This window comes from Podarcis muralis, chromosome 18 (assembly GCF_964188315.1).
Source record: "Podarcis muralis chromosome 18, rPodMur119.hap1.1, whole genome shotgun sequence".
Lineage (NCBI taxonomy): Eukaryota > Metazoa > Chordata > Lepidosauria > Squamata > Lacertidae > Podarcis > Podarcis muralis.
In genome coordinates, this window is record NC_135672.1 from 11,696,444 (window position 1) to 11,719,964 (window position 23,521).

At 50.4% G+C, this 23,521-nt stretch overlaps 1 protein-coding gene across 1 annotated transcript; it reads left to right on the forward strand.

Annotated features, from left to right (window-relative positions):
• The first annotated feature begins 1,575 nt into the window (after positions 1-1,575).
• Positions 1,576-22,705, forward strand: CILP2 (cartilage intermediate layer protein 2). Its single transcript, XM_028713975.2, has 9 exons — positions 1,576-2,264; positions 6,047-6,133; positions 7,425-7,688; positions 8,593-8,784; positions 12,023-12,181; positions 13,462-13,776; positions 15,592-15,700; positions 16,723-16,880; positions 17,569-22,705. The coding sequence occupies exons 1-9, from the start codon at positions 2,201-2,203 to the stop codon at positions 19,959-19,961; spliced, it is 3,741 nt and encodes a 1,246-aa protein (XP_028569808.2). The 5' UTR covers positions 1,576-2,200; the 3' UTR covers positions 19,962-22,705.
• Positions 22,706-23,521: the final 816 nt, after the last annotated feature.

The following is a 23,521-nucleotide window of genomic DNA, read 5'->3' on the forward strand; positions in this document are numbered from 1 at the left end:
CTGTTTTTCAGAGGGAGAGAAATGTCTCAGGTGGCGGGTGCTTGGGGGGGCAAGCCCCACCACACCCCAGTTTTGTAGGGCAGAGTCCCTGGTCAGGACCACAGTTCCCAGAATTCCCTGGGAAAGAGGGGCTGGCTGTTAAACCAAGCTGGGGATCGGGGGATAACTTCAAACTCCAGTTCCCAGGAATGTCTACGGGAAACCGTGACTGTTTAAGGCATGGGTAGGCAAACCGAAAGGGACGCGGATGGCGCTGTGGGTTAAACCACAGAGCCTAGGGCTGGCCGATCAGAAGGTCGGCGGTTCGAATCCCCGCAATGACGGGGTGAGCTCCCGTTGCTCGGTCCCTGCTCCTGCCAACCTAGCAGTTCGAAAGCACGCCAAAGCGCAAGTAGATAAATAGGTACCGCTCTGGCGGGAAGGTAAACGGCGTTTCCGTGCGCTGCTCTGGTTCGCCAGAAGCAGCTTAGTCCTGCTGGCCACATGACCCAGAAGCTGTACACCGGCTCCCTCGGCCAATAAAGCGAGATGAGCGCCGCAACCCCAGAGTCGTCTGCGACTGGACCTAATGGTCAGGGGTCCCTTTACCTGGTTTAACTGCCCTCACCTGGTTTAGCTGGCCAGTCGAAGCCATTCCCAGGTGTTGCCGCTCTCTCACGCTGGCGGCTTCTAGGAGCCGCAGGTGAGAGCTGAGTGCAGGTTGGGGGCCAAAGGTGGAGAAATTGACCCCAGAAGGAGCACGGCGTGTCCCCTGCCAGAGGTACTGCCCCTCTCCTAACACCCTATATAAATGTGTGGGGCTGCCTTTGAAGGTGACTACAACTAATCCAGAATGCGGCAGCCAGACTGGGGACTGGGAGAGTTCGCTGAGACCGTATGGGACTCACAGTCATATTGGACTCACAGCTGTCCATGGAGGCGCAGGTCAGTTCTGTGTCCAGGGCAGCTCCATCTGGTATGCAGGATGAGACCCTCCCTGCCCAAAGACTGTCTGGCCAGAGTGGTGCATGCTCTGGTTATCTCCCGCTTGGACTACTGACATGCGCTCTACGTGGGGCTGCCTTTGACCCAGAAACTGCAATTAATCCAGAATGTGGCAGCTAGACTGGGGACTGGGAGTGGCCACCGAGACGACATAACACTGATCCTGAAAGACCTACATTGGCTCCCAGGACTTTTCTGAGCACAATTCAAAGTGTTGGTGCTGACCTTGAAAGCCCTAAATGGCCCAGTACCCCTGAAGGAGCGTCTCCACCCCAATCGTCCAGCCCAGACACCTGGGTCCATCTCCCGAGGGCCTTCTGGCGGTTCCCTCCCTGCAAGAAGCGGTTACAGGGAACCAGGCAGAGGGCCTTCTCGGTGGTGGCGCCCTCCCATCAGATGTCAAGGAAATAAACAACTACCTGACTTTTAGAAGACATCTGAAGGCAGCCCTGTTTAGGGAAGCTTTTAACGTCTGACGTTTTATCGTGCTTTTAATATTCTGTTGGGAGCTGCCCAGAGTGGCCAGGAAACCCAGCCGGATCTGTGGGGTATAAATAGTAAATCATTATAATATTATTATTATTGTGATAAATAATCACAGAGCATTTCTGACGAGGCCCCTTTGCAGATTTCTTAGGAAGGCGTTCCACAGCCTGGCTTCAAAGAATCGTAATAAAAACTCGACCCATGTCAAAAACAGTGGTCTGTAATAAACAGCGACGAACCGCTGGCTTCAAAAGAACACAACTATAATGAAACCTCTGGAACGAGGACCACATGAGCTCATTTCTGGTTTTACTGCCTCTTCTCATTCTTCCCGAACCCCGTCCAATTTTAGCAGCCTAAACTAGCAAAGGCTACCGTGGAAAGCTTCCCAAAACCAACAACAATAAAATAAAATATTTTTGTATTTTTTTGAAAGAAAGAAAGCTCTCCTGATAATCTTCCAGCTGTGCCCGACTGGACGAGATTCCCCCGTTTCTCTTATTTCCCTCGGTCAAGACTTCGCTGTCCAAAAAGGACCCTGAGCCAACAGGAGAGAGAGAAACGGGCTCCTATAAAGACCTGCTTTTTCCAACGCAGCTCCAGTTTCAAAGAGACCTGCGAGAAGGGATGACACCGGACCCCTGAGTCTCCTGTGTGTCCGAACCTGGGAGGAGGAGAAAAAAGAAGAAGAAAGAAAGCGTGCGAGGAATTCGAACCCGGGGCCAGAGAGATGGAGGGCCGGAAGGCGGAGATTTTCCTCTGCTTGGTGCTTTTCGGCTGCGTGGCGGCTCAAGGTAAACGCCTTTTTCCCCCTTCCAGTTTCCGGTCGTCGAATTGCAGGGCCACCCCGGAGGACATCTAGCCTGACCCCCCCGCTTCGGAGCAGGAATGATGTGACGAGGGGGGCAGAAAATAGGGGCTTAGATGCGTCCGGTTCACAGAGCCGCAAAGACGAAAAGCCCCTCCAAATCTGCCCCACTTTGAATCCTGGGGTGATTCCTATAATTGGGAAAATGGGATGGTTTGACAAATGGAGATTTATTAAAATTTATATGGCAGGGTAAGAGGTCCCATATTAAATATAATTTGACCGCCGACCTTTTGATCGGCAAGTCCGAGGCTCGGTGGTTTAACCCACAGCGCCACCCGCGTCCCCTATATAAATATATAAATGCATATAAATATAAATATGTTACTTCCTGATAAAAGAGAAAGGGGGGGATTTAGTCTCCAGGATCTAAAATTATATTATGAGGCACCCCCCCCCCAAAAAAAAATAGAAATGCGATCTAGGAAATTCCCTCTTTTATTTTATTTTTTTGGGGGGTGCACTCCTGCGGGGAGGGAGAAGAGTATATTTTTTGCGGAAACGGCTGTACATTTGGGTTACAGCCCATTCAATCCTACCTGTTGAAATCCACAGGCTGTGTCTGTTCTTTCCAATGGGTCTACTCTGAGTAGGGCCAGCGCTCGATTTGGCTCCTTATAATGGGGGGGGGGGGAATTCCTTGCGGAAATTTTATTTCCCCGTTGTGCAAAATTGCTTGCAGAAATTGTGTGTGTCTTTTTTGGGGGGTGTTGTGTGTGAATTTTGTGCGATTCGAGAGGGTGGGAGTCACACCTTCGTGGGGAGACAGAGCAAACTGAAGCTTAAGACCTGACTAGGGAGAGAAATAATAATAATAATAATAATAATAATAATAATAATAATAATAATAATATTCTGCTCCCAACAGAATATTAAAAGCTCGATAGAACATTAAAAACGTTAAAAACTTCCTGAAACAAATCCAGAAAAGACTGGATTTGAAGCAGACTTTGAGGAGGAAAATTTCCATACAAAGGGGGGCAGATAATTTTCGTGCCCTCCCCTCCGAACCCCAACAGCTACACCCAAAAATTCACCCAAAAAGCAGGGACCAAAATACTAAGGGAAGTGTGTGAATGTTGCGTCTGAGATGTGAAATCACGGTCTCTCCCTGAAATTCACGCGAAGCGAAGACTTTTTCTTTTTCTTTTAGAACTCACCTTATTTCTGCGGTCGTAAGCTGTGCTGAACTTTTTACATCCTATGCCCTTTTAAAATGTGTCTCTTTGTGTGTGTGGGGGCTATTGGGTTGTTGTTTAATTCTTATTATGTATTTTGTGGGGGGGGGTTATATCTTGATTTTGTTCTGTGAAGCTCCCTGAGGACCCCCCCCCCCCCAGGTATAGGGCGGTATATAAATTTAATAAGTAATAATCTATATATCTATATCTCTCTATCTCTATCTATCCATCTCTATCTATCATCTATCATCTATCTATCTATCTATCTATCTATCTATCTATCTGTCTATCATCTATCTATCATCTCTATCTATCATCTATCTATCTATCTATCTATCTATCTATCTATCTATCTATCATCACCTATCTATCTATCACCTATCTATCTATCATCTATCTATCTATCATCTATCTATCTCTATCTCTATCTATCATCTATCTCTATCTTTCTCTATCATCTATCTATCTATCTATCTATCTATCTATCTATCATCTATCATCTATCTATCTATCATCTATCTCTATCTCTCTATCAATCATCTATCATCTATCTATCTATCTATCTATCTATCTATCTATCTATCTATCTATCTATCATCTATCTATATCTATCTCTATCTATCTATCTATCATCTATCTATCTATGTAATTACACACACACACACGTATTGTGTTTAATTGCTGTATAACCTGCCCTGGGACCTTAGGGCGAAGGGCAGGGAATTATCACAGAACTTCATCATACCATCGTCGAGTTTCGTCGCATTCAGGATTCGAACCTGCAACCTTGGCATTCACCGTGCCTTAACCCAGTGTTTCTCGGCCTTTTCGTGGCTCCCCTTCCTATCTCATTTCCTCCCCGCCCCCCCGGTCCTACCAGCGGAAAGCTAGCTGTTTTGCTTGTAAATAGAAGCTTTACTGATAATTTTTAAAGTTATATAATTTCGCCTGTGGCCCCTGTGGGATATCTGGGTGTCTGCGGGGGGCCGTATGGCTGAAAAACCCTGCTCTAACCAACTCAGACTAGACCCGAGTGCTAAAAGAGACCCAAAATGTCATTTATTCTAACCCCCTGCAGAATAATAATAATAATAATAATAATAATAATAATAATAATAATTGAATAAATAGCGGGGGGGGGGGGGAGTTTTCTGCCTCCCCATAATACTGGGGTCATGTGATGAAATCCTCGGCTAATAGATTCATCCCAGACTGATGGAAGGACTTTGTGGATCGGCGGAACTCCTTGCCACTGGAAGTGACGATGAGAGCCTTCAAGGCAGCCGGCTCTTTTTAAAAAAAGGGTTTAAATCATAGAATAGAATAGTTGGAAGGGAGCGCGAGGGTCATTTAAACCAATCCCCTGCAAAGCAGGGATCTCTTGCCCAAAGTGGGGCTGATTCGAATCCGCAACCCTGAGATTAAGAGTCTCACGGCCTCTACTTTGCAGGGAGGGGAAATGGGTCTGTTTGTGTGTTTGCTCCCGGCGCAAATCTCAGTCACGAAGAGAGCTTCAGATGGTGGGGTTTGCCTTCAAAGTTTAAATCGGTATTTCCGTTCCAATATCAGTGCAATTTCTGAGTCTGGTCAATGCCCAGTGCAGGAATTATTCTGAATTATTCCCTCTGTCTCCTCTGGGAATAGAGAAGAGAAGAATCTTGATTTGCATCAGCCACTAGCCATAGCAATAAAACGTACTGAAGATGGAGGTAAAAAACTATAGAAAACACATTTTTGGGGAGGCGTGTTTTGCATCTATAACCAAATAATAGATCTTCTTCTAATCGCCCCTGCTAAAAACCTAGCAGTTTTTGCTGTCGCCTGATCATGTTGATCTGCTAAAAGGAAAGACCCAGTGCAGGATATATATTCCACCTTTTTCCCCTCTTTTTTCTAGCTTTCCAAAAACATGCAGTCGAAAACATCCTGGGGCGAAACAGAAAAAATGGGAGGAATTTAATATATACTACTGTTCTTTACTGCCGTCCCAGACCATCCCAGTGTCCTGATTTTCCAGGGACAATCCCACATTTATAGAAGTTTCTGATTTGATCCCAGTCAGATGGGTGGGGTAATAATAATAATAATAATTAATAATAATAATAATAATAATAATAATAATAATAATAATAATATTTCCCCACATAGAGCTTCAATAGATGTCCACTAACTCAGATGTTAGGAGGGAGGGAGAAAACATTTTCTCTGACCATTAATAATAATAATAATTATTCCCCACATACAGCTTCAATAAATGTATACGAACTCAGATGTTAGGAGGGAGGGAGAAAACATTTTCTCTGACCATTAATAATAATAATAATTTATACCCCACCCATCTGGCTGGGTTTCCCATATGAAAATTCGGCAAAACTTCTGGGATTTCAGCGTTTGACAACCAAGGCGTTTCAGAACCAAGGTATCACTGTACTCTTAAACAGGAACGGCGAAAACATACATAATCGTGGGTGCAAGCCTTGCAGTTCCACAGGTCTCTTTGAACGGGCTGTTGCACATTTTCCAACAGATCCGCCGGCGAAGAACCAATCGCGCCCAGCCAAGGAACAGAAGAAGAGAGAGAGCGCCCGTTCCAGCTTCGACGCCGGCATGGTTGGTAGGTCATTTTGTCCTGGAAATACAGATTTATCTCTGAGGGTTTGGAGGGGAAGACCGGAGAAGATTTGGCAAGAAACAAACAGAACGTTCTGTCTCGCAGTTGCACCCGATTCCTCCTTAAGAGAGCCAGTGTGGTGTAGTGGTTAAGAGCGGTAGACTCCTAATCTGGGGAACCGGGTTCGCGTCTCCGCTCCTCCACCTGCAGCTGCTGGGTGACCTTGGGCCAGTCACACTTCTCCGAAGTCTCTCAGCCCCACTCACCTCACAGAGTGTTTGTTGTGTGGGAGGAAGGGAAAGGAGAATGTTAGCCGCTTTGAGACTCCTTAAAGGGAGTGAAAGGCGGGATATCAAATCCAAACTCTTCTTCTTCTTCTTCTTCTTAAATGGGTAAAGGGACCCCTGACCATTAGGTCCAGTCGTGACCGACTCTGGGGTTGCAGCGCTCATCTCGCTTTATTGGCCGAGGGAGCCGGCGTACAGCTTCCGGGTCATGTGGCCAGCAGGACTAAGCTCCTGTCTTCCACTGCCTCCCACAGTTTGGTCAAACTCAAGCTGGCACCTTTGAGAACACTGTCCCACCATCTCGTCCTCCGCCGTCCCCTTCTCCTTGTGCCCTCCATCTTTCCCAACATCAGGGTCTTTTCCAGGAGTCTTCTCTTCTCCTAAGGTGGCCAAAGTCCACCTCAGCTTCAGGATCTGTCCTTCCCGTGAGCACTCAGGCACTTCCGAATGGAGAGGTTGGATCCTCTTGCAGTCCATGGGACTCTCCAGAGTCTCCTCCAGCACCAGAATTCAAAAGCATCAATTCTTCGGCCATCAGCCTTCTTGATGGTCCAGCTCTCACTTCCATACATCACTACTGGGAAAACTAGAGCTTTAGCTATACGGACCTTTGTTGGCAAGGTGATGTCTCTGCTTTTTAAGATGCTGTCTAGGCCTGTCATTGCTTTTCTCCCAAGAAGCAGGCGTCTCTTAATTTCGTGACTGCTGTCTCCATCTGCAGTGATCAAGGAGCCCAAGAAAGTAAAATCTCTCACTGCCTCCATTTCTTCCCCTTCTATTTGCCAGGAGGTGATGGGCCCAGTGGCCATGATCTTCGTTTTTTTGATGTTGAGCTTCGGGCCATATTTTGCGCTCTCCTCTTTCACCCTCATTAAAAGGTTCTTTAATTCCTCCTCACCAGTGTCCCTAAATCCGGCACCGGGGGGGGGGGGGAGAGAGATGGAGGAGGCCCCCCAGGTCAGAAGTGGGGGCACCGGCCTCTGCTAAACCCCAGCTCTCCTTTGCAGGCGAGTGGACCTCGTGGTTCAACGTGGACCACCCGGGAGGCGAAGGCGATTTTGAGACCCTGGAAGCCATCCGCTTCTACTATCCGGATCGCGTCTGCGCCCAGCCCTCCGCCATCCAAGCCCGGACCACCGAATGGGAGCTGCCGGAGGAAGTTGGGGAGGTGGTTCACTCCAGCCCCCAAGAAGGCTTCTGGTGCCTCAACCAGGAGCAGCCCGGGGGCAAGACCTGCTCCAACTACCACGTCCGGTTCCTCTGCCCCCCAGGTGAGAACGCTAAGGTGGCCAGCCCTTGTAGGCAGGACTGCTCGCCTGTCAATCATGGTGACATCGCAGGCGACATATTGCGATGGTTGCCAGGGCTTCAAGGCAGAAGGAATGTGTCGTGCTTAATGGCATCACCAGACTCCTCTTCAGACCAGACTAGGTCTTGTTCTCCCGCCTTCCACTGAGCCCTGGAGACAGAGGTTAATTGGGAGAGGGAGGAGGGCAGACCAGACACCATCCCCTCCAACGTTTCTCCACTGAAAATAGGGACGTCCTATTCCATCCCCTCCAACGTTTCTCCCCTGAAAATAGGGACGTCCTATTCCATCCCCTCCAACGTTTCTCCCCTGAAAATAGGGACGTCCTATTCCATCCCCTCCAACGTTTCTCCCCTGAAAATAGGGACGTCCTATTCCATCCCCTCCAACGTTTCTCCCCTGAAAATAGGGACGTCCTATTCCATCCCCTCCAACGTTTCTCCTGAGAATAGGGATGTCCCAAGGAAAAGTGGGGTCAAAATTCTGGGATCGCATCAGAAACTGGGACGGCTTCTGTAAATCCTGGAAAATAGGGACACTCAGAGATTGTGAGACATCTCCAGAGAATGCATGCCATAATTTGCTGCTGGGTCCCGCAGGGCTGACGCTTGCAGACTTCGTGCTCAGTTTCTTCATAATAAAAATTTAACACACTACCTGGGGAATCAAACCCTCCAACTTGAGACTCCAGGAAGGGTTTTTTTGCCTGGGGATTGTTCTGACAGCCAGTTAGAGAGACCTGGGTTGTATTAAGCATTCCCAACTCCCTATTAAAAAAAGCAATTGCATTTTAAAGATGTTTTCCCCACGCTAAATATCCTTTCCGCCTTCTTCTCTTCCCTCCTGGCCTCACGTCGCTTCGAAAGATCCCACAGATTGGTTGGGGTGGTCAGCGTGGTCTTCCTGGAGCTCCTGTTCACGGACGGCCTGCGGAACGAACGGCGTCCAGTCCAGGCACCGGACTTGCTTGAACAGCTCTGCTCCGACCCTTGGTAGGCTGACCAAGTGCCCGGGAAAATCTGCCGAGCGTCGGGCGTGCAGCAACGAACCTTGCCGAGGTAACGAGTGCGAATCCTGAGGTTGGGTACCGCTTGGCGGGGCTGCGTTTGTTGTGGGCGTTCTGCACCCAAAGCAGCTGCTCTGTTCCTGAGCTAGGCTCCTACCCTATGTTTCATTCTCTTAACTCCTCGCCTTCGGCCCTTGCCTTTCCACCACACCCTCCAACGTTTCTCCCATGAAAATAGGGACGTCCTATTCCATCCCCTCCAACGTTTCTCCCCTGAAAATAGGGACGTCCTATTCCATCCCCTCCAACGTTTCTCCCATGAAAATAGGGACGTCCTATTCCATCCCCTCCAACGTTTCTCCCCTGAAAAGAGGGATGTCCTATTCCATCCCCTCCAACATTTCTCTGGTGAAAATAGGGACGTCCTATTCCATCCCCTCCAACGTTTCTCCCCTGAAAATAGGGACGTCCTATTCCATCCCCTCCAACGTTTCTCCTGAGAATAGGGATGTCCCAAGGAAAAGTGGGGTCAAAATTCTGGGATCGCATCAGAAACTGGGACGGCTTCTGTAAATCCTGGAAAATAGGGACACTCAGAGATTGTGAGACATCTCCAGAGAATGCATGCCATAATTTGCTGCTGGGTCCCGCAGGGCTGACGCTTGCAGACTTCGTGCTCAGTTTCTTCATAATAAAAATTTAACACACTACCTGGGGAATCAAACCCTCCAACTTGAGACTCCAGGAAGGGTTTTTTTGCCTGGGGATTGTTCTGACAGCCAGTTAGAGAGACCTGGGTTGTATTAAGCATTCCCAACTCCCTATTAAAAAAAGCAATTGCATTTTAAAGATGTTTTCCCCACGCTAAATATCCTTTCCGCCTTCTTCTCTTCCCTCCTGGCCTCACGTCGCTTCGAAAGATCCCACAGATTGGTTGGGGTGGTCAGCGTGGTCTTCCTGGAGCTCCTGTTCACGGACGGCCTGCGGAACGAACGGCGTCCAGTCCAGGCACCGGACTTGCTTGAACAGCTCTGCTCCGACCCTTGGTAGGCTGACCAAGTGCCCGGGAAAATCTGCCGAGCGTCGGGCGTGCAGCAACGAACCTTGCCGAGGTAACGAGTGCGAATCCTGAGGTTGGGTACCGCTTGGCGGGGCTGCGTTTGTTGTGGGCGTTCTGCACCCAAAGCAGCTGCTCTGTTCCTGAGCTAGGCTCCTACCCTATGTTTCATTCTCTTAACTCCTCGCCTTCGGCCCTTGCCTTTCCACCACACCCTCCAACGTTTCTCCCATGAAAATAGGGACGTCCTATTCCATCCCCTCCAACGTTTCTCCCCTGAAAATAGGGACGTCCTATTCCATCCCCTCCAACGTTTCTCCCATGAAAATAGGGACGTCCTATTCCATCCCCTCCAACGTTTCTCCCCTGAAAAGAGGGATGTCCTATTCCATCCCCTCCAACATTTCTCTGGTGAAAATAGGGACGTCCTATTCCATCCCCTCCAATGTTTCTCCCCTGAAAATAGGGACCTCCTATTCCATCCCCTCCAACATTTCTCCTCTGAAAATGGGGACGTCCTATTCCATCCTCTCCAACGTTTCTCCCATGAAAATAGGGACGTCCTATTCCATCCCCTCCAACATTTCTCCCATGAAAAGAGGGACGTCCTATTCCATCCCCTCCAACATTTCTCTGGTGAAAATAGGGACGTCCTATTCCATCCCCTCCAATGTTTCTCCTGTGAAAATAGGGACATCCTATTCCATCCCCTCCAATGTTTCTCCCCTGAAAATAGGGACCTCCTATTCCATCCCCTCCAACGTTTCTCCCCTGAAAATAGGGACGTCCTATTCCATCCCCTCCGACGTTTCTCCCCTGAAAATACGGGACGTCCTATTCCATCCCCTCCAACGTTTCTCCTGTGGAAATAGGGACGTCCTAAGGAAAATTGGGACCAAGTCAGAAACCGGGACGGCTTCTGTCAATCCGGGAAAATAGGGACACTCAGATGTTCTGCGCCACCTCCTTTTGGAATTTGCAAAAGTCGACGGAACAGGCAAGGCAATTGTTTGGGAAATGGAGACATAGGTCTGTCCGTCCCCCTCTTCCCAATGGGGTCAGCCCATCACCGAAGAAAAATTTCAGGAATGCTGTAGCTGGTCTCCAAAAGGGCCTCTAAAGGCCTGTTGTTGTTTTTTTATAGACAGGAGTTATTTTTTTAATGAACCTCACTCCCGCCGACCTGAGATGCTGGCCAAGTACTTTCTCAGTCATGCTTTGAACATTCTTGCTGAGACGGGAGAGTCATCCGATCTCCTTTTGCCTGGAAAAAGGAGGGCACCTCTACAAATACTCTTTTTCTCTCGGTTTCTCACCGAGGGCTGGCAAACCCTCTGCAATTCTTCCCTCTCAAGCTCTTCCAAAACGGCAGCCGAGTGTTTTCCCCCGAGGTTTCGCGATGGAAATAGCAGAGGCGCGAGACGGGTCTGTGCCATGCGCCGTGGCAGGAGAGCAGGAATTTAGAAGCTTGAAGGGGGTCCTCCGTCCTGGGGGGTCATCCAGTCTGACCCACTGCAATATCAGCTAAATAATCCCCAGCAGAACCAGCTGATGTCTTGGGCAATTGGCGGAGACCTGGACCAAAGGCTTTGGGCCTGATTCTGACCGCAGGCCAGAGATTTCCACCCCCCTCTTCTCTGCATACATAATACTCCCCCCCCCCCCCGTGGGGTAGTTTGGCCAGTTCCAGATTTACATATAAGCTAAACAAGCATCTTAAAAAGCAGATACATCACCTTGCCAACAAAGGTCCGTATAGTTCAAGCTCTGGTTTTCCCAGTAGTGATGTATGGAAGTGAGAGCTGGACCATCAAGAAGGCTGATCGCCGAAGAATGGATGCTTTTGAATTCTGGTGCTGGAGGAGACTCTTGAGAGTCCCATGGACTGCAAGAAGATCCAACCTCTCCATTCGGAAGGAAATCAGCCCTGAGTGCTCACTGGAAGGACAGATCCTGAAGCTGAGGCTCCAAGACTTTGGCCACCTCAGGAGAAGAGAAGACTCCCTGGAAATGACCCTGATGTTGAGAAAGATGGAGGGCACAAGGAGAAGGGGACGGCAGAGGACGAGATGGTGGGACAGTGTTCTCCAAGTGACCAGCATGAGTTTGACCAAACTGCGGGAGGCAGTGGAACTATACGGACCTTTGTTGGCAAGGTGATGTCTCTGCTTTTTAGCGTACCTCTTTTTTTGTGCGGAAGTGAGTTCTAATCCTGCGTCTTCCGCCCCCACAGAGCCCCATTGGAGCAGTTGGGGGGCCTGGAGCCCCTGCTCAAAGACCTGCGGCGGCGGAGGGAAGAGGGTCCGTCGGCGGAGCTGTCCAAAGTCCAAGCTCATCCGCTGCCCCGGCCGTCCCTCGGAGGTGCAGAAATGTTCGCTGTCACCCTGTCCAGGTACCAAACCTCTCTCTCTGCTCCTCTGGCAAAGTTTCTCTTCACCTGGTCAGGTATCCCCATCCTAGCACCTGCCCTTATCCTCTCCCTCTGCTTTTCCCTCCCTCCCTCCCTCCCTCCCTTCCACCCACCCATCATCCCCCCTCCGTTTCTTTTACCATCACTTACCTACCTACCTAATTACATTACATACACCATCGCTACCTTCAGATCCTTCCATCCACCATCGCTTACTTACTTCTGCCATCACTGGCCTCCTTCCGTCCATCACTTATTTTCTCTTTCTTTCTTTCTTTCTTTCTTTCTTTCTTTCTTCTGCCATCACTTCCCTCCCTCCTTCCTTCCATCCATCGCTTATTTACTTACATTTGCCATCACTTGCCTCCTTCCATCACTTATTTTCTTTCTTTCTTTCTTTCTTTCTTTCTTTCTTTCTTTCTTCTTTCTTTCTCTTTCTTTCATTCTTCTGCCATAACTTCCCTCCCTCCTTCTATCCTTCACTTATTTACTTACTTTTGCCATCACTTGCCTCCTTCCATTACTTTTTTCTTTTTCTTTTTCTTTTTCTTTTTCTTTTTCTTTCTTTCTTCCTTCCTTCTTTTTTTCTTTCTTTCTTTCTTTCTTTCTTTCTTTCTTTTTCTTTCTTTCTTCTGCCATCACTTCCCTCCTTCACTTCCCTCCTTCCATCCATTAGTTATTTACTTACTTTTGCCATCACTTACCTCCTTCCATTATTTATTTTCTTTCTTTCTTTCTTCTGCCATCACTTGCCTCCTTCCATCCATCACTTATTTACTTACTTTTGCCATCACTTGCCTCCTTCCATTACTTTTTTCTTTTTCTTTTTCTTTTTCTTTTTCTTTTTCTTTTTCTTCCTTCCTTCCTTCTTTCTTTCTTTCTTTCTTTCTTTCTTTCTTTCTTTCTTTCTTTGTTTTTCTTTCTTTCTTCTGCCATCACTTCCCTCCTTCCATCCATTAGTTATTTACTTACTTTTGCCATCACTTACCTCCTTCCATTATTTATTTTCTTTCTTTCTTTCTTTCTTCTGCCATCACTTGCCTCCTTCCATCCATCACTTATTTACTTACTTTTGCCATCACTTACCTCCTTCCATTACTTATTTTCTATCTTTATTTCTTCTGCCATCACTTACTCTCACCGGTGGCCAAATCTGATGTCCCCAAAGCACGACATTGCCCTCCCGCTGCAAGCGAATGAGGCGATGACAAGGCTTTCAAGTTTCCTCCTAACTCTACAATTCTCTGGCCCTGTGTTTCCAGCTTGCCAGCTCAGCTGTGATGTGGGCATCCCCAGCAAGGACTGTACCAGCTGCACCTGCCCCAATCACACCGTCCTGGGCACCGTACGGAGCGCAAAGGGAGTGGCCCTCGCCGGCGCCCAGATCTTTCTCCAGGACCGGCCCCTCGCCCTGCTGGCCAAGAGCAACCGGCGCGGCCAATTCACCGTCCGAGGCATCTGCGCCGGGAGTGGGGTCAACATCAGCGCAAAGCTCGAGAGGTTTGCCCAAGGCAGCAGCCCGGCAATCGCCAACAGCTCTCGGACATCTGTGGTGGACCTAGTGCTCCATCGACTAGGTAACAGGGCAGACTCCAATTCTTTAGCTGCATTGAGATAATCTTCATCATCATCATCATTCTTTCTTACGGTCCAGAGACCCAACAAATCGTTGCAAAGCAATGCACAATTCAGACAGCCTCCCTCCAGGTCAGGGACGCGGGTGGCGCTGCGGGTTAAACCACAGAGCCTAGGACTTGCCGATCAGAAGGTCGGCGGTTCGAATCCCCGCAATGACGGGGTGAGCTCCCGTTGCTCGGTCCCTGCTCCTGCCAACCTAGCAGTTCGAAAGCACGTCAAAGTGCAAGTAGATCAATAGGTACCGATCTGGCAGGAAGGTAAACAGCGTTTCCATGCGCTGCTCTGGTTCGCCAGAAGCGGATTAGTCCTGCTGGCCACATGACCCGGAAGCTGAATGCCGGCTCCCTCGGCCAGTAAAGCGAGATGAGTGCCGCAACCCCAGAGTCGGTCACGACTGGACCTAATGGTCAGGGGTCCCTTTACCTCCATATATAACCATATAACCTTACCTCTAGGTTAAACAAGCATTTTGTTCAAAAGATAGGGATCATTGGTTCTTGCAACCACCAATAAAAACTTCGCCACTGCTAATGTTCTGGCGTTTGTCCGGTCTTCCAATAGGAGCCTGACATAGTGATCCTCTGATTTTCCCGGGACAGGTATCAGCAAGGGTAGCATCAGTTCAGCCCTGGCTTGCTCGTATTTTGCACAGTGCAACAAAATATGTTTTACGGAATCGATGTCTTGAGCACACGAGCAAAGTCTGTCCTGGTAGGGAACTCCTCTCAACACTGCAGAAGGAAAGACGTTTAGTCTGGCTTTGGTGAAAATCCTTCGATAGTTTGGTACTGTCAGGTTTTTAATGTAAGGTGTTAACTTCAAGACATGCCCATATTGTACTCCTACTGCCAGTGGACTACAGACTGCGTGTGATCGAGATCGCAAGTCACTTTGTGCATTATCCCATAATCTTTGCTCTAACGTCTTTAGGGAGCCTTCATAACCCATGTAATACAGTTGGTAATAATAATAATTTATTTATACCTCGCCTATCTGGTTTCCCCAGCTACTCTAGGCGGCTCCCAACAGAATATTAAAAACACGATAAAACATCAAACAGTAAAAGCTTCCTAAGAAATCTGCAATGGGGCCTCGTTGGAAATACTGTGTGATTATTATCATAATAATATTATAATAATTTATTATTTATAGCCCGCCAATCCAGCCGGGTTTCCCCAGCCGCTCTGGGCGGCTCCCAACAGAATACTAAAAACACGATAAAACACCAAACGTTAAAAGCTTCCCTAAACAGGGCTGCCTTCAGGTGTCTTCCAAAAGTCAGATAGTTGCTTATTTCCTTGACATCTGACGGGACGGCATTCCTCAGGGCGGACGCCACCACCAAGAAGGCCCTCTGCCTGGTTCCCTGTAACCTCGCTTCTCTCAGGGAGGGAACCGCCAGAAGGCCCTCGGAGCTGGACCTCAGTGTCCGGGCAGAGTGATGGGGGTGGAGACGCTCCTTCAGGGATACTGGGCCATTTACGGCTTTCAATGTCAGCACCAACACTTTGAATTGTGCTCGGAAACGTCCTGGGAGCCAATGTAGGTCTTTCAGGACCGGTGTTATGTGGTCTCGGTGGCCGCTCCCAGTCATCAGTCTGGCTGCCGCATTCTGGATTAGTTGCAGTTTCCGGGTCACCTTCAAAGGAGCACCTTTTTAAAAAGACAGGTCATTTATTTATTTATTTATCCTGATTTTTATCATACTCCTCTCTCTCCCCCCCGCACCCCCCCCCCCGGTCCATTCCTGGCAGAAAAACCTTACATGGTGTCCCATCCGGAAGAGAAAGTGAGGACAGTTGGACAAAGCGTACGATTTTGCTGCAGAGCACAGGGTATTCCGGAGCCAATGAAGTATTACTGGTGAGTGGCTGGGATCGGGGCCCGTTGCTGGAGGAAGAGGAGGAGGAGGGGCTCCTTTCAAAAAAACACACACTCTCTCTCTAATATCAAACAATTTATACGCCGCTTAGCTCCAATAGCCTCTGCGCTGCTTACAAAAGTTGTTGTTGTTTAGTCGTGTCCACCTCTTGGTGACCCCCTGGACCAGAGCACGCCAGGCCCTCCTGTCTTCCACTGCCTCCCGCAGTTTGGTCAGACTCATGCTGGCAGCTTCTATAACACTGTCCCACCATCTCGTCCTCCGTCGTCCCCTTCTCCTTGTGCCCTCCATCTTTCCCAGCATCAGGGTCTTTTCCAGGGAGTCTTCTCTTCTCCTGAGGTGGCCAAAGTCTTGGAGCCTCAGCTTCAGGATCTGTCCTTCCAGTGAGCACTCAGGGCTGATTTCATTGCACAAAAATAGATGAATCGAGTCAAAACGATGAAATCAAGCATCACTTAAAATTCCTGCTGGAATAAAGAAAAAAGTCTTCGGGCAGAAGTTCAACAGGGAGAGGGGGCCTGTTCTGATTGGGCAGCTCTAGTGAATGATAATATAATAATAATTTATTATTTATACCCTGCCCATCTGACTGGGTTTCCCCAGCCGCTCTAGGATGCTGCTGCAGAAATAGTAATGCCCAGACCACGAGATTAGACCCCAAAATATTAGCCAAAGCCTGCCGGTGAGGTACATAATTCAGGTTAACTCCAGAAGCCGGAAGAATGCCCCACAGAAGGCTTGCTGATACTTCCCCTCCACCCATTTTCACCCTTATTACGTCTGTCTTCATTGCATCTGTCTTCATTGCATCTGTCATTGCATCTGTCTTCATTGCATCTGTTTTCGTTGCGTCTGTCTTCACTCATCAGGGAGCGTCAGAGAGCTTCCAAGCTCACAAGAGCTGACAGCCAGCCAGAGGGAAAGGAGTTTACTCTCGGCTTGCAGCCCTGATCGCTCAGTCGGCCTCTGACTTCCCCCTTCCCTGTTTCTTCTCTTCCTCCAGGTACCACAACGGGAGCCTCCTGGACCGCAAGGTGCACAGATACGACAGCAGCTTAGTGCTGAGGGACCTGCGGCCAAATCAGGCCGGCTCGTACCACTGCAAAGCCAGCAATGACCTTGGCTCCGTCAAGTCCTCCGTGGCCCAGCTGGCTGTGATAGGTGAGCTCAGATTCCTGCTCTGAGGCAAAACTCGGGCTGGGTGAGGTTCAGGCTTGATTCTTTGGAACCCGAACGTCCGACGGGCTTCCTGCAGCCAATCAGAAGCCACGCTTTGGTTTCTGAACGTTTTGGAAGTCGAACGGCCTTCTGCAACGGATTACATTCGATTTCCGAGGTATCACTGTATATCGGTATATCACGATGTTTAGGTAAAGGTAAAGGGACCCCTGCCCATTAGGTCCAGTTGTGGCCGACTCTGGGGTTGCGGCGCTCATCTCGCTTTACTGCCTGAGGGAGCAGGCGTACAGCTTCTGGGTTATGTGGCCAGCAGGACTAAGCCGCTTCTGGCGAACCAGAGCAGCGCACGGAAACGCCGTTTACCTTCCCGCCGAAGCGGTACCTATTGATCTACTTGCACTCGTGCTTTCGAATTGATAGGTTGGCAGGAGCAGGGACCGAGCAACGGGAGCTCACCCCGTCATTGCGGGGATTCGAACCGCCGACCTTCTGATCGGCAAGTCCTAGGCTCTGTGGTTTAACCCACAGCGCCACCCGTGTCCCTCGCGATGTTTAGCTGGTGATATATCACAAGCTTGAAAACCTGGCATCGCCTGGCCCTGGTCTTGAGCCACAGACCAGCTCTACCAGCTGCTAACAGATCTCTTGTTTTGGTCTTCTATCGTTTCAGACCCAGGCGTCCCAGCCTGCACTGCCGAGCCAGAAGAATACCTCATCAAACTCCCCGACGAGTGTTTCCAAGAGGAGACAGGCTCCCAGTTCTACAACGTTGGGCAGTGCCCCAATGCCCGCTGTGCCGGCAGCCTTGCCGACGGACTGCAGTGCCAGGACGCCACACAGCACTGCTGCGGCACGCGCCGCATGGAAGTGCGGGAGATTCGCTGCATCGGGTACGTCCTCCCCATCAAGGTGGTTGCGGAGTGTGGCTGCAGCTCCTGCACCCAGCCCAAGGTGCTGGTCCGTGGCAAGGCTTCGGCGGCGGACGATGGCGAACCTCTGCGCTTCGGTGAGATCTACTTGGGGGCCGAGAAGATCGGCTTCACCGGTTACAAGGGCACCTTCACCATCGAGGTTCCACCGGACACGGAGAGGCTGGTGGTGAAGTTTGTGGACCGGACACAGAAATTCGTTGAGGCCGTCAAGGTCTTCCCATTTGACCAGCGCGGTGGAGCCGTCTACCAGGACGTCAAGCTGTTAAGGAGGAAGGAGCCGGTTGACTTGCAAGCCTTGGAGACCAACGTCATCCAGCTCGGAGAAGTGGCTGGAGAGGACCCCATTGGGGAGATTGTCATCCCCTCAGGATCTTTCTTCAGGCCCGACGGGCTACCCTACAATGGGACCGTACGGGCCAGCGTCACCTTCGTGGATCCACGGGACTTTGCCACGGTGAACGCTGCCTCCAGCGACTTGAATTTCATCAACGCCGAAGGCGACCTCTTCCCTCTCCGGACTTATGGCATGTTTTCCATGGACTTCTGGGAAGAGGGCAGTAACCAGGGATTAGAGGCCAGGAGCGTGGAGGTCAAGATGGACGCCGAGCTCATTAAGATGCCGGGGCACGTCCAGAAAATGAAGCTCTGGTCCCTCAACCCCGTGACAGGCCTGTGGGAAGAGGAGGCCTCCTTTAAGCGGGCCGCGGCAGGGCGCCGCAAACGCGAGGAGAGGGCCTTCCTGATTGGCAACCTGGAAATCCGTGAAAGGCGGCTGTTCAACCTGGATGTACCAGAGAATCGCCGCTGCTTCGTCAAGGTCCGAGCCTACATCAACGAAAAGCTCAACCCCAACGAACAGCTGGAGGGAGTGGTAGTTACCCTGGTGAACCTCGAGCCCCGGCCTGGCTTTCCGTCCAACCCTCAGGCCTGGGGCCGCTTTGACAGCGTGGTGACAGGTCGCAATGGTGCGTGCCTTCCTGCCTTCTGCGACGGCCAGCAGGCCGATGCCTACACAGCCTACGTCACTGCCACGATGGGTGGGGAGGAGCTGGAGGCCGTGGCGTCCAACCCGAAGCTTGACCCTCGCGCCGTGGGCGTTTCTCAGCCGTACCTCAACAAGCTGGGCTACCGGCGATCTGACCACGACGACCCAGCCCTCAAGAAGACGGCCTTCAAGATCAACCTCGCCAAGCCCAACCAGAACAACATCGACGAGACCAACGGTCCCATCTACCCGTACCGGAGCCTGAGGGATTGCGACCAGGCGCCCGTCACAGCCAACCACTTCCGCTTCTACCGGGTGGAAGTGGACAAGTATGAGTACAACGTCGTGCCCTTCAAGGAGAGCGACTTGACATCGTGGACCGGGGATTACCTCTCCTGGTGGCCCAACCCTCAGGAGTTCCGGGCTTGCTACATCAAGGTGAAGATCAACGGGCCTCAACAATACATGATCCGGTCTCGAAACGTGGGGGGCAGCCACCCCAGGACTCGGGGGCAACTTTACGGCCTGCGGGACTCTCAGAGCGTCCGGGACCTCGAGACGTATAACACATCAGCGGCGTGCGTCGAGTTCAAGTGCAGCGGAATGCTGTTTGACCAGGAACTTGTCGACAGGACTTTGGTGTCCGTCATCCCGCAGGGGAGCTGCCGTCGTACGGCGGTCAACAGCTACCTGAGGGAGTACCTCGGCCGCCACCCGCCTGTCATGGAGAACAACGACACCTCGGCCTTCACCATGCTGGCTCCTGTGGACCCTCTGGGGCACAACTATGGCATCTACACCGTGACCGACCAGAACCCGCGCCTGGCCAAGGAAATTGCCATCGGCCGCTGCTTTGACGGCACCTCGGACGGGTTCTCGCGGGAGATGAAATCTGAGCGGGGTACGGCGGTCACCTTCTTTTGCCAGGAACGGCCAGTGGGGCGTAAGAGTTTCTTCCAGCGTCTGCTTGAAGCCCCCGCCCAGACGCTGACGGAGATCCGGCGTGAGATGGGGGAAAACGAACAGCTGCGAGGAGCTTCTCAGGTGGTGGCGTACCCAGCGGGGTTGCGGACCATGTTTGCGGCGCAGGCCCGTCGGACCCCCAGCCGCAGGAGGAGGGTGGGTGCTTCACAGACCGGACAGTGAGCAAGGAAGAGAACTGATGGGTCGTCTTCACATGAAACTGGCATGTTCCTCATCTCTCTCGCACTGAGTGAGGAGGTGTATCCACGAGGAAAGCTTTGTCCCGCCTCCCTCCAGAGCGATGCCTCGAAACCAAGAAAGATAAACACAATCTCCTAGCCTCACGCCTGCCGTTAATCCCCAGTGTTGATTCCTGAACCCATGTCCTGCCTGTGGTCCTCCCCAAGGGTGTAGTGGTAAATTGTGAAGGGCAGGGGCTCATCCTGATTGGCCCACGTATCCCTGGTCCCAAGGAGAGTGCCATAGTCGTGGCTGCCCCCCAGGAATAGCCACACCCCCAAGGAGAGCCTCTAATCGCACACACGAGGATAGCCACACCCCCAATGATAGACACCGCATAGACAGAAAGCCACGTCCCCAAAATATCGGCAGCAGGGTCAATTCATTATTCACACACAGTGTGTATCTATAGCACGATAACCGGATTAAGATTGGCATAACTGCCGCCCAATTCGTGGTTTCCTTCGACTAAATCGCCCCAGGCCTAATGGCATTGACTCCTGGCTGCCGTGGTTCAGCTTTAGCCAGCTGAATACAAGCAAAGAATCACCCCTATGCATGAAGCGGGAACCCCGTCAAAGAAAAGGGGAGACGTGCCCAGCCTCTCCTCAGTTGCTTTCCTCCTCCTCCGACTTCCCTCGCTGTTAACGTGTCACAAACAAACTTGAAAGCCTTGTTGTCACCTCATTCGCTTGCAGTGGGAGGGCAATGTTGTGCTTGGGGACATCAGATTTGGCCACCGGCGAGAGTCAAGGAATTGAATCCTGAGCAAGCCTCTCACCCCCCCCCCCCAGAATTCATTCTGAAAAACCTGGATGTTATATAGACATATGTATACATATAAATAGGTACGTGGGTGGTGCTGTGGGTTAAACCACAGAGCCTAGGACTTGCCGATTGGAAGGTCGGCGGTTCGAATCCCCGCGATGGACGGGGTGAGCTCCCGTTGCTCGGTCCCTGCTCCTGCCCACCTAGCAGTTCAAAAGCACGTCAAAGTGCAAGTAGATAAATAGGTACCGCTCCGGCGGGAAGGTAAACGGCGTTTCCGTGCGCTGCTCTGGTTCGCCAGAAGTGGCTTAGTCCTGCTGGCCACATGACCCGGAAGCTGTACGCCGGCTCCCTTGGCCAGTAAAGCGAGATGAGCGCCCCAACCTTAGAGTCGTCTCGACTGGTTCTAATGGTCAGGGGTCCCTTTACCTTTACCTTTACACATATAAATATCTAATAAGTCAATGACTAGAAAAAAAGGGGGGTCCTTTTGGAGTCTTGTTTCCGTGTTGCCAGAGGACGTGCTTCTCTTCAAATGACGATTCCCTGAGTCCCAACCCCCTGGGAACTGGGATCCCAGCAATATTTAAAAACGAATGTCTCTTCTAGATACAGGGGTACCTCGGTTTTCGGACGCCGGCGAACGTTTCAGAACCCGGACACCGAAAACCTTCCGTTTTCGGACGCGCCTCGGAAGTCGGAACGGCGTATTTTTCCATTTCCTCAATTGATTTTGCAGACCACCCTTTGCGCCTCGGGTTTCCAGACTTTTCAGAACTCGAATGGTCTTCTGGAACGGACGACGTTCGAGAACCGAGGTACTGCTGTATAGGCATTCCAGGGCCTATGGACCTATGGGCCAAACTTGCCCCAGCACAAGCCCCCGTTTGACCGTCTTCCCTCGCACCCGACGCCATCTGAGAGCTCTCTTGAGCTCCACACCTCCAAAGGCAAAACACACAGGGTTAGGCAATCATTCACAAACTGCCCCACCTGTGGATTGTTGGATATCCTTATTTTTTTTAAAAAAATAACTTTTATTAGAGTATTAAAAAAAAAGAATACAGAGCTTTATTACCAAATATATCCCCCCCCAAAAAAAAAACCAACAATATTAAATATTTTATCGAAAGAAGAAGAAGAGGAGAGAAAGAGTATGGAAGAGAAAAGGAATTACCGTATTTTTTGCTCTATAAGACTCACTTTTCCCCTCCTAAAAAGTAAGGGGAAATGTGTGTGTGCGTCTTATGGAGCGAATGCAGGCTGCGCAGCTATCCCAGAAGCCAGAACAGCAAGAGGGATTGCTGCTTTCACTGCGCAATGATCCCTCTTGCTGTTCTGGCTTCTGAGATTCAGAATATTTGTTTTCTTGTTTTCCTCTTCCAAAAACTAGGTGCGTCTTGTGGTCTGGTGCATCTTATAGAGCGAAAAATACGGTAAGTTAAAGAGTAAATATGTTTTAATTTAAGGTTATCTGTACAGTGGTACCTCCGGTTGCGAAGGGGATCCATTCCGGAGGCCCATTTGCAACATGAGCAGAACGCAACCCGCGATTCGCCGCTTCTGCGTATGCGCGTGATGTCATTTTCACGTCTGCGCATGCGCGAGTGGCGAAACCCGGAAGTAACCCTTTCCGGTACTTCCAGGTCGCCACGGGACGTATCCTGAAAGAACGTAACATAATCGTTGAGGGTTGCGGGAAGAATGGGAGAAGTAGAGGGGTCAGAGCTGTTGACCCGATATCCGCCAGGACTCCCCTTCGGTTCTTAAGAGAAGCTATTCCCATTACGAGTGTTCCCCCCCCACGAGACGCCCCTCTTTCGCCGTGGGTCACATAAACAGCAACTTTATATATATACAGTATATGTAAAGGAGATGCGTTATTTATTGCCAAAATATATGACTGTGTTTTCACCAGCGACATGGCCTTGCGTCTGATTTCACTTCCTCACACCCCACCAGGGCCGGATTTTGGTTTGATGAGGCCCTCAGCTCCTGAAGGTCATGGGGCCCTTTCTATGTCCAGCTGTCCTTTGTCAACAACAAATGGCCGCTGTTTTTGGTGTTGAATATATGCTATATGGTAACATACGGACCTAATAGGTTTCTAAAGCCATTTAGGGGCACTGTGGTCTAAACCACGGAGCCTCTTGGGCTTGCCGATCAGAAGGTCAGCGGTTCAAATTCTCGCAACGGGGTGAGCTCCTGTTGCTCTGTCCCAGCTCCTGCCAACCTAGCAGTTCAAAAGTACACCAGTGCAAGTAGATAAATAGGTACCACTGCGGCAGGAAGGTAAACGGCGTTTCCACGTGCTCTGGCTTCCGTCATGCGCCAGAAGCAGTTCAGTCCTGCTGGCCACATGACCCGGAAAGCTGTCTGCGGACAAACGCCAGCTCCCTCGGCCTGAAAGCGAGATGAGCACCGCAACCCCATAGTTGCCTTTGACTGGACTTAACTGTCCAGGGGTCCTTTACTTTACTTACTAAATCTAGATCAGGGTGAGGGTTTGCCAAGCGTGCCTTCCTCTTAGCAGATTTCTCCCTTGCGTCCTGAGTTCGAAGCACCATCCCTTCCATTGATCTGGACGCCGAGTAAGATTGTCTTCCATGAACACGGTTTTAACCATGAGTCCGTAAGTGACTGTGGAGGCCAGTTCTGGACCCACACGTCCTTCCACATTGGGGACAGAGGTTTCCAGGCAGGAGTTGATCCCGGTGAGGGTTTGCCAAGCGTGC

Coding starts and splice junctions, on each gene's coding strand:
- CILP2 (XM_028713975.2), top strand. CDS start 2,201: ATGGAGGGCCGGAAGGCGGAGATTTTCCTCTGCTTGGTGCTTTTCGGC. Junction 2,265..6,046: donor CGGCTGCGTGGCGGCTCAAG/GTAAACGCCTTT, acceptor ATTTTCCAACAG/ATCCGCCGGCGAAGAACCAA. Junction 13,777..15,591: donor CCTAGTGCTCCATCGACTAG/GTAACAGGGCAG, acceptor CATTCCTGGCAG/AAAAACCTTACATGGTGTCC.